We start from the raw sequence: 16,781 nt of genomic DNA, 5'->3' as shown, positions 1-16,781 counted from the left end.
AAGGCACAGACAGGTGTGTTTGCATCAGGGACGAATAATGGTTGCTATGACCCGCAGTAGATATACTTGAGTTGACTTCCTTTGGTTTGCATTTTGATCGCACACACAAGTAAGCTATGAGTGTAAATAACAATGTCGTCTCCAAATGTTACAATTCACAGTAAAATAAAAAAAAGAACCAAACTATGAATCAAATCAAGAAACTCAGCACCTTGGAGCTTCTCTTAACACAACAGCATCACGAAGCAACAATCATCACACTGACTACAGGATGAATCCAAGCATTGAATATATGTGACCATCACGTCAGGGCTATATCCTTCCCAGACTGTTTTGTCTTTTGACACATAAACCTCAATGGCTTCTTCCCACCCGGCTCACCTTCAGGCCTGGCCATGCACACAGCAGCACACAGCAGCAGTCAGTGACGGCCAGGAGACACTCACCGTGGAGAAGTTACTCGGATGGCAGTCCTCGCCGCGGAAGGTGCACTGCAGGAGCATGTCGCTGATGTCGTGCCCCGTGCGGTTGTAGAAGTCGGTCATGTTGAACAGCTTGGGCTTGAAGTTCTGGAAGTTGGCCTTATCCTTGAGGGAGGCCAGCACCTCGGGCTCCGCCAAGTGCGTGTTGGCGATCTGGTAGTTGCTGTTGAGCAGCGACAGCAGCTCGCCGACGTGGTAGAGGTCGTTCTTGGTGATCTGCGAGAAGCGGAACTCGTTGAGGTTGCAGAAGGTGACGGCGGGGAAGGTGAGGTTGGGCGCCGCCACCTCGTCCAGCTTGGTGATGTGGGGGTACTCGAAGTAGTACGTCACGCGGTCCATGCACACCAGTAGCAGCAGGCTCAACGAGCCCAGGAAGGAAAGCGTCCAGAGGAACCGGCGGAACGTCATGTGCCCGTAGGCGAAGATGTGGCTCATGCCATGGAGGGTGGAGATGTTTGCGAAGGCTTGCAGGTTGGAGGGCTTGGTGCTCTCGATGCTCTCCTCGGAGTCCCCCTTCATGGTGGCGGCAGTTAAGGGGACGACTCCTGATCACAAATCAACAACCACAACTTCGGCTCGGACCCCCTTTGCTTAGCAACAGCACGTCTCCCAAGAAGTGTCACTCGCTGGAAGGAGCAGATGTCTCCAAGGTGCCGTCAATCTCTGTCATCATTTTCCTTTATCACAATTCACCTTCCAGAGATTGTTCCTGTGGTCCCATGCTCTCCCCCCTTCTCCTCCTCCTCCTCCTCCTCCTCCTCCTCCTGCTCCTTCGTCCTCTCTACCATTCAGCCTCCCCTCCTATTATCTCTGGTGCTCTCCTCGTCGCTCCGCACTCCGCTGTCCTTTGTAGCAGAACCAAACACAATGACAGGCTCCACAAACGACACACCCACTCCCGGCCAAAGCCCACTGCCTTCTGAGTCCTCGGTGGCGTAAAAAAGGGACAAAGGCACAACCAACAGGAGCAGAAAAAGGAAGGAAAAGCGGAGACGTGGCGCGGGAGAGAATCAGGGAAAAAGCCGGGGAATGCGATGAAAAGGGCTAGCGTCTGGAGAAAGGGAGAGAGAGAGGGACTGAGCCACGGCCGTCAATGGGACCCGTCCTCCTCTGGTCGCCGCGACGACTCTACATCGCCGGTACAATAGGACGCAGTGGATTTGTGAATGGAGGTAATAACAGGGAGAAACGGCTCACTGGTCGCTGGTTGCTGCCACCTTCTCCTCCTCCTCCTCCTCCTCCCGTTCTCGCCGGCTCCTCTCCCGTCTTCCAGAATGGGAATGAAAAGGGTGGTGGTCTGGGGCGGTGGGGGGGTTGGAAGGGGAGGGGGGGGTCAGAGACCTCCGACCAGCCGTCCACTGTGCCTGATCACCGGGGGGGGGGGGGGGGGGGGCAGGGGCCGGGGGGTCTCACACAGCTTCAGCCAGAATCTCCAACCACTTCCTCGTTAGCGGCGATCAGCAATTAACACGCCCGAGCACCTCTTGTTGAGTTAGGGCTACCTCCAGCCCGCAGGAAACCCAGGCTGCCTGGGAGCTGTCCAGCGTGATGTCTCTCCTCTACAAGTACAGAATCACACTCTGCCGTCTGGAGCTGTGCCTCTCTCCCTCTCTCTCCCTCTCCCTCTCCCTCTCCCTCTCTCTCTCTCCATAGCTATAGCTCTCTCTCTCTCTCTCTCTCTCTCTCTCTCTCTCTCTCTCTCTCTCTCTCTCTCTCTCTCTCTCTCTCTCTCTCTCTCTCTCTCTCTCTCTCTCTCTCTCTCTCTCTCTCTCTCTCTCTCTCTCTCTCTCCATAGCTATAGCTCTCTCTCTCTCTCTCTCTCTCCATAGCTATAGCTCTCTCTCTCTCCCTCTCCCCTCTTTAGTAGTCAGGAACCATCCCACTGCTGAGCGGCTCCTTCGCAGTGTGGCTGGGCTCACCGTGGAAGTCACTCAATCTGAACACAGCGCCTTTCATTGAGTTAGCATTCTCTAAGACCCTCCAACACCGTGTTCGATCGATGAGATCTGCGATACCGCGGGAGAACAGCGATTGCCACAGGTTGTGCTCTAAATTAGAACAAAGGAACAATTACATGATGTGCTTTTTAAACCAAAGTATTGTAAAAAAATAAATAAAGGAATAAATATAATACAAATGTGTGTCAAGTGTAGGCATGTATGGGTGAATCTATTTACGTTGTATAATCATAATTAAGTCATAATAAAAACACTAGCAAAAACAATGGGGATGATTATTAAATTCTTGGTGTATTTGGGTAGTGAACATATTAATTAATACCTGCATGTTCGCCGTAGAGTAATACCCAAAGCGTGCTGCTTCCCTGGCTCCGGCTCCACGGTTGTCAGTAGAGAAACGCTGTGTTTCATGCTTGACCAACCGAGCGCTTGTTGTTTTTATTGGGGTTAAAAGTTCACCACATGACGCCAAGCTAACCCTTTCATTTCTCTGATTCGCAAAGAGAGAGAACATCCCTCATTGGCTACCTCCGGGAGACTGCATTAGCATAACAATAGGTGAATTTCCAAGGATATGACCGCAACCCTGGAGGATTAAATCAATATTTTGCCCTGGTTACCAAGTGCACAGCATAGCAACCATTACCCACCACCAACAGTACAGTCTATCACGATTGAGACGAAACTCAAAATACTGGCTCATCCTTCAAGTTCTCAGAGAAAGCCATGTCGAACACAGAATGTCGCTGCAGAAATCCAATTGGAAAAACCTTTGCAGAGGAGAATGGGACCGCAATGGCTGGAGCAATATTCGGTTGTGATTTTAGATCTGTGTGTCACAATGTCTTCGGCCAATGAAGATTCTGGAGACTTTTTTGTAAATGTACATTTCGTAAATGTTCAAATGTAAATTCCACAACTCGCACTAACAAAACACAAAAAAAAACACTAAACACTAAAAAAAAGAAAAGAAACAATGACTTTCTGTTGTCTTTCACTAACCTCACTCAATGCAAAACACACATTTATCCAGGTTTCAGTAAGAACCTCATTACCATCCAGAGACTTATTTAACACTGCTTTTCAGTCCTATCAGTCAGTCCGAGTGCCGATAAACCTGCCACGGTCACAAAACAGTGATGGATGACGTTTGGGAGGTTCACACAACGCAATATGTGAGACCGTGGCAGAAGGTTGTATATCGCTTCATAACGCTTTATTTGTATTTCTACAAATAGTCACTTCAAGTTCAAGTAATTGTATTTGTCAAATGCACAACATAACAGGCAAAGCAGTCAGAGCTGACAATGATTGTTTTTGTATCGCAAGCTAAAGAGGTTGAATAAGAAGTCTATTGCTTAAAAATGGCAGTTGAGGGATGGATTAGGCAGTTGTAGCATAGCTGCTACTTTATTTACGATAAACAGAACTGGTGCGGGCGAGCGTGCAGAACCACAGCTCTGCTGCTGGAGACTGAGGGGAATAGCGAGGGGAATAGCGTTGCTAAAAAGGGACCAGGAGCCAAGCGTGTAGACAGACCCCGTGTTTGTACGTCGTTATCAAAGTACACAGCTGGCAACAGAGGTTAGCACCGAGCTGTTTGGAAGGGCCCTTTCATCTGCTCTGCATGAAGGGAAAAAGCCCAAACTGTCAGTTTACCAGAGTGACAGGAACACGAAGGCCTACCTTAAGGCCGGGCAGACATTGGATGTTCACCGCGTGAAGACAGAGCGAGAGTATGTTTAGATTGAATGCCACACATGCAAACACACACATCTTGATATCCAGCGTTAGGGGATAATAAATAAAGTCGTCCTGCGTTCTGCATACATTTGCATCTGTAATTATGCCCCGATGTTCACAAACAGAACGTCAATAGTTTTAACGTTCACACGCGGTGTAATTATTTGCATGCCGTGGATGTTGCTTTTGCAAAATCTATTAGCCTTTGGAAACATAACTGAGGGTACACAAGCCGGCATGCCTGTTGTAGCAAAATGGAGGTTGGAAGTGCTAGGCTCCTCAACCGTAATTGGCTTTCAAGTGGATGGTAGAATGTGCCGCATAATGCAGTGAATATTAATAAGGAGGAGGTGGTGGAAGAGCTATTTAAGACACTCCATGCTTCCTTTCTACACTAGTTCCCTGTCTTTATTGTATTTGTAATGTGACTTTAACCAGTGGCTCTGAATATACAATCGGGCAGCTGGGTTCAGTCGATGCATTAATTCATTTATTACAGAGAATAACCTGGACAATGTATGCTTTTGAACCTGGACTATTAGTGGAATAAAGCGGGTTGCTCTAATGCTAGTATGTACATTAGCTTTTAGCATATAAAAGGCCATTTTATCTATAGATTCCTTTGGAAAAAGAACATTACTAGTGAATTACTAGTGTTCTGGACATACATATCCCAGTAGTCCTGGTACTGGTCGACACTACGCTCGCGTTGTGGATTAATCCGGCTAATTCTTAGAGAAAGCCCCACAACCTTTCACTCTGGCTATACATCATTCCTTAACTGTCTCATCTTGACAAGTGTGCTGATGGATCTGAACTGTTTAACGAAACAGGTCTCCTTTACATATTAATTATTGTGATTAGAACCGCCGCAAGCGCACATTGTATCAACCATTGTATGAATCACCTGCCATGTCTCGATTTAACTTTCATTTGATTTGAATATTTAACATTCCACGTCATCCTGTTAAAAAGGAAAATCCATGTTGATATCTTTTCAATCTGCCCAGGTCTTAAGTGTTAAGTGCTAACCGTGTGTTCATTTTATTCCATATTTAAAATTATTATATTTCATTTCTTATCCTTTTGTTTGATGACATTTGTTGCAGGGTAAGGTTATGTGTTTATTTCATTAATTCCTTTCTTTATATGAAGTTTAAAATGGTGGCGCTATGGGTAGTATGCAAATGTAATCAGTTACCAAGAAATAAGGCATATGGGAACAGTGAAGTCTTTTCAACCTTAAATACTTCAGATTCAGACTTGGAACACAGGAGAAGAAGGTGTCCACAAACTGTATTTATGTTGTCATAGTGACCGAAATCTGAAATCCCATTTCAAGAGCACACAGTCATCACAATATAGGCAACACAATGCTATGAAACAGAAGATTGTACTAAACTATTGAAAAAGGCAAGACTCATCCATTCTCTCAATGAAACCCCTGTGAACCCCAATGAAACCCCTTCAATAAGGAAATCATCGAAACGAAGGGGAGAAGTGTGTTCAGAGTGCATGGAGACCCATCAGGTGTGAACCTTACCTGCTGGCTGATAACACCATGAGGGCCCGCCCCTCACCACACCTGTCCTGTAATCTGTAAACGTAAACACACATTATAATTGGTCCTTAACAATGGAATGGAACCACAAGGGTTTGGGATTCAGAGCAAAACAACACTACCACCCTTAGTTTACTTTATTACCAAGCTCTGCCTAGATTTACATTCACTTTTACATTAAGCAGACGCTTTTATCCAAAGCGACTTACAATGAGTACATTTGTCATAACAATTATATATCGCTGTTGGTACAGTAAAGATGTTCATAGAACAAAGTGCCAAGTACTAACGATTGTTAGGTTAACACATTCCCTGACCCTGAGATAATAGAATTGATGAAACGTTACCTTGATAGTGGCATAAAATGTGAGCATGCACTTATCTTAATATTTGTTCCAATCAAAAGAATAACAACTGAGGGGGAAGATTCTGCCTTGGACGCAAGGGGGAGGAGTCTACAGATGTGTGCTATACAGCTCAGAGCATGCAGGTAACAAATCGGTTCAGTGGGCCTTGGATGCGTCTTTGTGGAACGAATTGTTCAGCTTGATGTGATGATGAGGAGGAGGGTGCGATCAAACTAGAGAGACTAGCACAAAGCATGTCGACCGTACAGCCATGATTACTCCGACACACTTTAAATTGGATCAAAAGTGCCCAAGAAATGTAATAATGTTGTCCTGTTTTTGGTAATCAGTTTATTATAATTAATAGCAGAATTCACTAGAACGATATGTGGATGTTTAACTCCAAATTACGCAGGTTTTTTTTTGAGGACAATGAACGTGGATGAATAAATGTGAACTCCAATATCCTCCGAAAGGGACGATATTGGACATAAAAGGCTGTACAATGACTAGACTAAGATCTGTCAACTTCTGCAATGGCAGATTGCTGCTCATCTATTAAACAGATAAGATCCCTCCATCTGCCAGCAAGGACAGACACACTCATTAGTCTAGCAACAGCATTGGTTGCATGGATTTGTATCCAAGATAATGTGTTAAAAATGCTATGGGGTTGAGGGGCAGGGTTTAAAAAATGTCGGGGTCAGACACAACATACCAGTCTCTGGGGAATTAAGTAGGAGGTCATGATCCCAAAAATATCCATGTATTCAAAGTGTCCCAGAGAGCAACGATTTGTAACATTGGATGTATATAAGTACGAGTGTATACGTAGGATATATAACACAGTGTTGTTCAGAGTGTATGATCTTAACAGATTATAATGTGCACGTTGGTCGCTGCGGATATGGTTGGCTGTGTTGGCAATAACTGGTACAAGCAAGACACCTAGTGGACGTTACTCTGCATTGTATTATATGTATTTCTATTATGCATCACAATAGCCCCAGAGTGAATCCCATCGCTTCAAGCTTCACTGCGTCTCCTCTCCACGCGTACTCGCAGCCAACACATGTGTCAGATGAAGGGCTGATTATTAAACCTCATTAATCGATATTAAACAGGTGCGTCTTCAGGAAAAAACGGACTATCCTCCAAAACGGCACTGCAAGTCGAATAAACGCTCAGACGATTCGCATTCTTATGAGGCCACAATAATGGCTAACGATGTACAAAAGAAGAAGAAGAAGGTTAAGGTCGTCGTCGGAGGAGCAGGAGCAGGAGGGGAGAAGAAAGCAAAGAAAAGGGGCAAGAGGAGAGAGACTTACGCGATGTACATCTACAAAGTTTTGAAGCAGGTGGGTGGTGACGTCGTCAGACACGTGTGTACCCCCTCCAAAAAAAAGATGTTGCTAAACTATTTTTCTCTCCTTCTTTCAGGTCCACCCCGACACTGGCATCTCGAGCAAAGCCATGAGCATCATGAACTCCTTCGTGAACGACCTCTTCGAGCGCATCGCCACGGAGGCGTCGCGCCTGGCGCAGTACAACCAGCGCTCAACCATCACCAGCCGGGAGGTGCAGACCGCCGTGAGGCTGCTGCTGCCCGGGGAGCTGGCAAAGCACGCCGTGTCCGAGGGGACCAAGGCGGTCACTAAATACACCAGCTCCAAATGAAACGCGCGGACTTTATTTTACATATTTTGATATGTAGCCTCCTAAAAGAAGGGAACGTTAACCGGATTTTTGTATTTTGGTTTAATTGTTTTGTTGGAATAAATTAATGCACATTCATGTGTTGCTTTTGGTTGATTCCGAGTCTACCGGAGTTCCATCTACCGCCTCTAGCTGGAGGTGAAGGCTGCTATTTTGGTTGACTATCATGGTGTCATGACTTCTGGATTTATGGAAACGCCATTGTTTTGGAAATCGTTTTAACTATTGACTTGACTTGGGCCTACTGAGAGATCAGCATTTATAAGTGCTTTCCTTATATGACCACTAATACTTTTTATCAAGAAGACCTTTATGTTAAGTTTCCAGAGATTGTCAAGCCTAGCGATCTGAAATAAATGAAACAAAACTATGGCTGAATCCGAATACTCATACTTGACTACTATATAGTATGCATTTTGTAGTACGCAAAAAATATAGCGCGTCCGAATACTCAGTACGGAAGACGTTTCCGAATGCGTACTACCAGAGAATGTCTAATATGTCTAATTTTAGTAGACGGGCTCTGGTACTACCCATGGACATAATAAAACCGCCAAAGTAAACCACGGAGTTCACTACGCTATCCCACAATGCAACCGGAGTCTGGTAACGAAGAAGAGAGGGCTGACCCGACACCAGTGCCGTGTTCCAATCAATGACCATATAATCGCACATTTTCTAATCTTCCATACACTACACTAATCCCTTTACAGATTTCATGATAGTTACTTTATTCTAATAAATAACTTTATCCCTTATCATGTGTGGATCCCGATCTTTGCTCTGACCCGAGCCTCGTCTTAATGCAGCCAAGGAGATGGAAGAGCGTTATGAATAATTATTCGATGATTGTGTTGCACAATGAAAGACAGTAAAGATTCAATATGAATGGCAAAATAAGGATGGGATTTTATTTGAACAATAAAATATGTGTTGGGCAAATTATAGAGAGGCTGAGATTATAGATTTCATATTCAAAAGGCGAAGGGGTGAAAAAATTTAAGAAATATAGGCCTACTCAAAGCCCAAATCATTGATATCATACCCTATCCACTAATAAAGAAATTTGAATTTGAATGGTAACAATTCCGTTAAATCCTCGTCCTCGTTTTGAACGTCTTACTCATGGCCGATCAGTGTTCTTTCTGATTAGGTCTTAATTGAGATCACCTGTCACGCACCCCTTTATTAAAGGTGAACAATGGGTTTGGTTTACTTTTCGCATCGGCCTGTGTCAATCGAGGTTGAGTTTAGTGAGGGTTGAAAGTTTTCGATCTAGATTGCAGATCACTATTGTCACTTTATACAAACTGAAAGTATGCGTTGTTGCGTGTTTGTTTTTGTGGGCATTTGACTGAACAGCCCAGACAAATATTGCTACCAACATGGCACTTGACACATGACCACCGCAGTGAGTAAAAGTTATTTTCCTTTATTAATTGTTGACGTTTTTGGGCTGTCTCCTCAGACACAAGCCATCAGTATCCCTGCTCTTTGCACCTTGACATGCATGTCGCCGCTGTTTGTTAACCTAGCTTTGCTGATTTGTATCTTGTGATGTGTGTGTGTTTTTCTTAACAGGTGTTAGATGACTGACAAGATCTATGGGGGGGCCCCCTTTGGGCCCCCCCATACCAACTTAGTCTTCAAAGGAATCTAGTGCCATGGGACTCCAGTGTCTTCAAAACATCCTCGGAATACATGTGTATGAATGGTCCACCGAAGGGTTGATCTGGAAGCCACCACGGTCCACGCAGTAATCTGCTGCGTGGGCCGTAGTGGCTTCCAGAGCCATCTTTCGGTCTTGGTCAGGATTTGTTACAGTTGCTCTTCAATGTAGCAGGCTATGGGTTTCTGAAGAAGCCTGCTTTACGTAGCATTGGAGTACAAATATTGTGCAAAATGCTCATGTAATTGCACTAGCACTAGTAACCTGTAGATTAGCTTAGTTTAACGTCATTCCGTGCTGTCTCTGTCAAATGTGTGGCTTACTTTAAGTCCACAAGGCCCTCTGGTAAACCACGTTGGAACACCCCTGGACAAGGTGATTAGTCACTGGGTGTGTGCTAAAGTTTTATTCCATTTTTCACTAGTTGGTTAAGGTTTGGTAGAATTGTTTGGATGCTAGCGACGTGATGGCGTATGTACAAGAGCCTACCGTGGCCAGGCCACAGTTGAGACGGCCACGGCCAGATGGCCTAGTGTGAGTGCAACCTTGATTGCATTTGTATACTGTTTACCATTGGATGTTTATGAAATTTGGCTTAATTCATCCGCAGTAAAGCTGCATTTGACTATTCCAGGGTCGTTTTGTACAGGCTTTCAATTGACCATGTTGACTAGTTTGTGGGAAGTTGTTTCTTTTTTTTTTTACCCTTGCTTACAATCCAACGGTTGTGACCACTTATGCAACTGGGCTGTGAACCTTGCAATTCTAGTTGCATATTTGTACACGCAAGCTTGTCCATATCTATCGCCATCACTAACACTAGCTTCAGCATTTCCTTGTAGGCCATTAGCTGACTTGTGTATTGGAGCGATGATTTGGGTATTTTAAGATGCTTGAAAACCTAAAATAAAGGAAAATGCGTGTCTGGTGTGCAAGAGCCAATTTGTTGGCTTGCAGTAGTCGAGGAGTTGCCGTAGGTCGTAAGCCATCTGGAGGTTGTGGCAATGGAGGCTTGTGGTAGATCTGCCATCCAAGAAAGGTTAATTCTTCTGAAGCATGATTAATAGTTTAAATTGAATCTATTCATATAGAACTATAAAATCCAAGACTGCAGCCAGTAACTTGGATCGCAATATGTGGAAAGTATTAGTCTTCATTTGTAACCACAGAATAATTAACATGACTAACTGGGTTTCTTCCATTTTCTAACTAGGGGGACTTGACTGGTGAGTCTACTGGATTAATCAGTAGCGGTACTTTGCCCAACAGATTTGATGGCATGACTACAGGGTGACAAAGACAATTATTCCCTGCCTATCAAAAGAGACTTCTAGAACATATCTGCTAGAACAGTTCCTATACTTTTTGTATAATTTGGTCATGCTGCAAATTTACTTTTTGTAGTTGCTCCATATTTAGTTCTTTGACAGCCTCACCTGCTAGAAAAGTCTATTCAAATCGGCTAAATATAATGAACTAAATTAATAGCCATGAAATGTTGTCACTCATACTAATGGCAAATACCCTCTTTCAGTTGGTGGTTCAACATTGATGTCTCTCTAGGCTTGAGGGAGAGCTCACAAGTAAATTACACGAATGTCCTGGAGCAATTGGGAATACACTTGTATTTAGTCTACCTGACCAGGGACATCTTTGAACTATAGGTCACCTAACCCAAACTTTTCACTCTTGTTAAGTTGTCCTTTTCTCTTGTTTTAACCCGAAAGGGCTGAAATATCAACATTTCAGGTATTCTGTTTGGATAATGTGCAAAACTTGTGGCTTCACTATTAAAAAAAATTAACAAATGTATTTTTCTTAATGTGGTTAAACTATTTAAAGATTTGTATGCAAAATATTTCTGCTCAATTTTTGGGCAATGAAACTCTGACATTTTTTAATTTGATAAAACACAACTATGGGTTAAAGGTATTTGCTTTGGGCATCTTTTGATATTTTTAGAATCTAGCTCCATTGCCATTAGAAATGGTGTCTCCCAGTACTGCAAAGTGCTTCCACAAGTTTAAAAAAGAATGGGCAGAAAAGGAACTGCCAACTAAATCTATTTAGCATGGGTAGAAAGTTTCCATGGAAGCTCTTGGCTGCTGGTTCCCAACACAGCTCCACTGTTAGCCTGTGACCTTGCGTTGAACTTTTGGTGACTTTCACAAAAGAGAAATGAACTGGTTAATACAATAAACAAGACATTTCATGGTACCATTTTGAACTGTTTGTAGATATTGCATTAAATCCATATGCTTGAAACTTTTCAATAATGCATTTCAACGAAATAAATAGTTCAAGCAATTTGTGGGACTTGGCTGCTTTTACATGATTACTCATTTTGGGGGTTATTTCAGTCTCTCCAACCTGCAGGTCATGCGAAGAATCATGTGAATGGGAATATTCTATAAATGTCGATATCATCTTTCGTCTCAACACTTCTGCTGCAGCCGCTGTTGAAGCGTATGAGTCCTTTGAGACCCCCTTTGATAAAAGGGGTTCTCAAATGTTGACCCTCGGTCACCTATTGCATCACTTCCTTTAGGGCTTCGGCCTCCTAATTGATCATTATAGTATAATTGAATGCCCTCTTTCATATATATGATACCTCCACCACTGGGACGTGGCAACAATTCTCCAAATCCATATGGGGGGGATGCTTGTGGACAGTAGGGGTGTATACTCGACATAAATAGACATAAATAGGAAGCAAACTCATCTCACAAATGAGTAATGACATCTCACAAATATTTATTTAAAAAATTGTTTCAATTTATAATAATCCAAAATCCGTTGGCTTTTTGTCGAGGGAATCCAGGGCGACGCTCACTTCCGGGTTGGCCAACATACGTCATCCCTCCACCACTCTGCTGTAAAAACACATGTTCAAGTTGAATGAGAATAATAATAATAATAATTCTGCCATAGTATTTATTTAAGAGGGGGGGGGGGGGATACAAGTCTTTTGGCCATTTGTAGTGTTGATCAGCAGAGAAATAATTTGTCCGCAAAGACGGTGACGTCGCTTAGCAACGGTAGACGCTGGGGTTGACAAGTCACCGGACTACTACCCATGCAAGTGAACGGAGCGTTCCACGGCATTGAGAAGACCCGTGTAATAAAGGCCTACAATATTTCTGTTTATGGCATAGATTTCTCCTCAGATTAGGCCAATAAACCAATGGAAAAATAAAAACGCTCGATCAAAGGCCCGGCCCGAGTATAGTGGTGGGAAATATCGGCCCGACCCGGCCCGCGTCGGGCTCGGGCTCGGGCAGAGAATCTAAACACTGACTGGAACTACTTAGCAGGTGTCTGTAGGGCTATATCAGGAGTTAATGCACGCACTGCAGCCAATCAGAATCAGAGTATTCCCCCAGACCGTGGTCTAAACAATATTATTCACGAGTTATAAACAACCCCTACACATCAATATTAATGATAACCCTGTGGAAATTGCCATAAGTGAGAGACACAATTTCGCACGTTGAGCACACAGTTGTGTGACTCGTTTATTTAGTAAGAGAGAAACGGGGAATCAAAACGTGCTGAAGGTAAACAAATCCCGCATGGGCTCTGACGTCATGAGACGCTCGTAATCCTTAAAAGCAACACAGTCTCACTCCCTACTCGTCAAACGTGTGACGCATGGCCAAGGATCCCTGGCGTCAATTTCCGACGAAAAAGTGGTACCCTTTTCGTCGTTTTTCAACGCGGGGTCCGTCAGATAGACATTCATGTTAATCCCTCAGCGTCGGATATAGACGAAAGGAAATCGATGTTTATCAACGGTGATGCCGTAGCTATTGTCTATTGATTTGTTTGACAGATTCACCATTAAACGTGTTTCTAATGCCATTTCTAGCGAGAAATGTACCTTTTCCTTGAATAATCTTCAGTCAGTGAATGTGTATGATCTTTATTAATATTTATTATCTGAATGGGAAATGCAATATTTTAGGACCGATTCACCGTTAAACGTGTTTCTAATAACATTTCTTAAAAGGGACATCGATCCCTGAACCACCAAGACAGTAAACGACATGCCTAACACAATTGAAAGAACAACACATAACAAAATACTGTAGGTGAATTATGTTACACTCACTACAACCCATTAAATACGGTATGATTTCTAGATGTCATGGCAACGTCCGCTCGCGACACTGGACTTGCGATCGAGGCATCGACGCGGACGTTCATTCACATAGCCAAAAACAAGAGAATAGATGGCTAGATAAAATAAACATCAAGACATACAATTCTAAAAAGAACAGATGAAGCAGCTACCCTTTTTTCCTTCGCGGTTTGCCTACAGAGCAGCGCACCTGCATTTAATATAGGCCTATCCTTGTATTGTCACAAGGATATTTCTCAGTATCAAAGGTGAAAGTAGAAACGGGTGGCCAAAAGCTGTCATATTGTTAGTTATCACAGACAATTTTAAGTAGAAACGGGTGGCCAAAAGCTGTCATTTGTTAGTTATCACAGACAATTTTCAACAATGAATGATCTGTACGGAGCTCCAAGGGACATTAGGGAGAACGCTCCCGGACAGAACCTTAATTTGGAAGTCATGCTTAGTGACACGACAAATAGCCTACTTCCAATTGAAATACAAAATTTAGAAAATAGGCCTACGTGTCCCTGATCACGTTTCAATAGATTAAATAACGTGACAGTGTCACGTATTTTCGTGAGACCATACCCGTACTTCCATGAGTATACTAAAGGAAGTATACTATCCGCACTATCTACTACGTTATTTTTTCAGATGTGAGTGCTGTTCCAAATCGAGTACTCCGTGGTGCACTAACCGGAAATTACGGTCACGACTGCCGCCGTGGCTACTCCCCCGCAATAAACATCCCGCTTTGAACGGTGAACTCTTTACGCCTAGCAGCTATAAAAACTATAAAAACTACAAAATTACTATTAATGCAGGCTATGTGGAAAATGCGCCGACTTTGGCTCAGCCTGGCTCCGCCTCTTCCGCTACGTAGCTAAGATGGCTGCCGTTGAGTACGGGGAGTGTACTTCGATCCACACTTCAGGATTAGCCCGTTTTGAGTACGGCATCCGGGTCCTTGAAGTATACTTCTTTTCGCCGGATCTTACTCAAATTTTGGCTAGTAAGTACGGACAGTACGGGTATTGGAACACGGCACAGGTTCGAGCGTGTGCATGGGTTGAATTGCGTGTGTCTCACGCCGAATGCATGAGACATGAGAGCCCTGTACTTACGTGACACAAACCAGCACCGCAAACGTTCTCTCCCGCTTGAGATGACGTCTTTCTTTATAGGTTCATGGGTCTGATTCGCCGATTTCCCATGCTGATATCCCCGAAGATTCTCGGGCATCTTCGACAATTTGGCTATAGATTGTCTCATTACACGCTAAATAATATAATTATAGCCTAATTATATATATAGCCTATATATAGGCAATATATATAATTAGGCTATATATATATATACATATAGCATTTGTGGTTTTGGCATAAACATAACTAGGGTGCACTGTACTATCTGCGCACACCCTTTCTGAAGCCTCTCTCTCGCTCTCTCTCTCTCTCTCTCTGTCCCTCCCTCTCTCTCTTTCTCTCTCTCTCGTACCGTTTTGTGGAGCATGTTAATTGTCTTAGAACACTCCCATTCAGAATGCATTGGTTTACATTTCGTTCTGTGTAACACGCAAAAAGTCGGACTATCGTGCTCTGGAACACGCTTCAATAGATTAACGTTCGTGCGCAGGAGCACGCAATCGCGTGATACCGGGTTGCACAGCCAGACATGGACTGGTAGGTCCATCAGGTCAGTTAGTCTGATACATATGAGGTGTAGCATGCCTTGCTGTGTGAGTAAAATAACTTACATATTTATACAAAACCAAACACATCACAGGTAAAGACACAGGTTAATAGTGACTTGACTGATTCACCAAATCCTCTGTAAACACTAGGCAGTGAATTTGTGTGTTCATTGTAAGTGGATAAAGCTATTCATTATTTAAGGGAGGGTGTGAACATGGAGATCCCCCTGCGCCCCTCTACATATGCAATTGCAGGCATAATGTACACGTTTTATGAAAGCATCATGGTTGGAGTGTATAGCTGTGTGTCTTCAATTGGCCATGCTTTCATAATAAAGTCAATACAATGACTTTCGGTTTTTTTGTAGCCTTCATTTATTTAAAAACACATAGATTCAGTCCAGAGTAACATACTTTAGCTTGTAGTGCTCAACAGCTGCACTCCAATTTCCATTTTTTTTTTTTATATAATAAATAAATAAAATATATACAAGAAAATAAATAAAACATTGGTTTGGAATGTAAGCAAACTTGAACTGGGCCAATTGGACCCTCCTGTAGATTGCAGAAGACTTATTTCGCCTAAGTCGTTATTTTGGTATCGCTATATCACTGCTCCATACAGCAACAACCGTCAGCATATGTCCACAGGCCACTCCGTACCGGGGTCGCACCACGTCTTCACGGCCAAGACCAACAAGTTGCCCACAGGTAAACACGAGGAAGAAGACCAGGACGCGCCGGGTGCAGCTTTATATAGTATGACTCGATACTGCCACCGTGTGACCAATTTCAAAACTACCAATAAACATACATTGTGATGAATGATCAATACAGCGAATGATGAAACAGCATATGGATGAGCAACCATTTTCTTTGTCAACGACACCATCCTTGTCCAACGATACTGATGAGTGGGCCGGCAGGACGTGAAACATATCCAAAGGCAGCAGTCATTCTTTACTTTTTGGTTAACAGGCCAGATATTATTTGCAATTACTGTCCGGGTAGAGAAAAATCTGTTTAGACAGACTTCATGGGTCCTTGAAGCAAAAAGGTTCAGCATGATGGCTCTGATATCAAGTTTCAGACATATCGGCAGTGGTGGGCAGAGTAGCTAAAAAATTTACTCAAGTAAAAGTACTGTTACTTTAAGATTATAATTACTCAAGTAGAAGTAAAAGTACTCGTAAAAATAATTACTCAAGTAAGAGTAAAAAAGTATGGAGTGAAAGGACTACTCAAGTACTCAAGAGTAAAAGTAGGCCTACTGAGTTTCTCCGATTTATTTTTTAAATAAACAGCAACACAAACGGTACAAAATAGACACCAACAAAATATAAAACAGCAATGTTCAAATAAAGATAATGTAAATAACATCCTTTTAAATAAAATAAATAAGGTCTTTAAAAATAAAATGTATAACCCTTGAACTAAAACAATAACAAATTAAATCTTTGCAAAATAGTAGCCGCATAGTAGCCTGGGT

General features: G+C 43.1%; 1 protein-coding gene across 1 annotated transcript; it reads left to right on the top strand.

The window, feature by feature from the left end:
* The first annotated feature begins 7,203 nt into the window (after nucleotides 1-7,203).
* Nucleotides 7,204-7,908, top strand: LOC130388012 (late histone H2B.L4-like). Its single transcript, XM_056597312.1, has 2 exons — nucleotides 7,204-7,449; nucleotides 7,532-7,908. Exons 1-2 carry the CDS (start codon nucleotides 7,309-7,311, stop codon nucleotides 7,766-7,768), a joined length of 378 nt encoding a protein of 125 aa, XP_056453287.1. The 5' UTR covers nucleotides 7,204-7,308; the 3' UTR covers nucleotides 7,769-7,908.
* Nucleotides 7,909-16,781: the final 8,873 nt, after the last annotated feature.

This window comes from Gadus chalcogrammus, chromosome 8 (assembly GCF_026213295.1).
Source record: "Gadus chalcogrammus isolate NIFS_2021 chromosome 8, NIFS_Gcha_1.0, whole genome shotgun sequence".
NCBI lineage: Eukaryota > Metazoa > Chordata > Actinopteri > Gadiformes > Gadidae > Gadus > Gadus chalcogrammus.
Note: the sequence above shows the minus strand (reverse complement) of the source record. Positions and strands in the feature narration are given on the sequence as shown.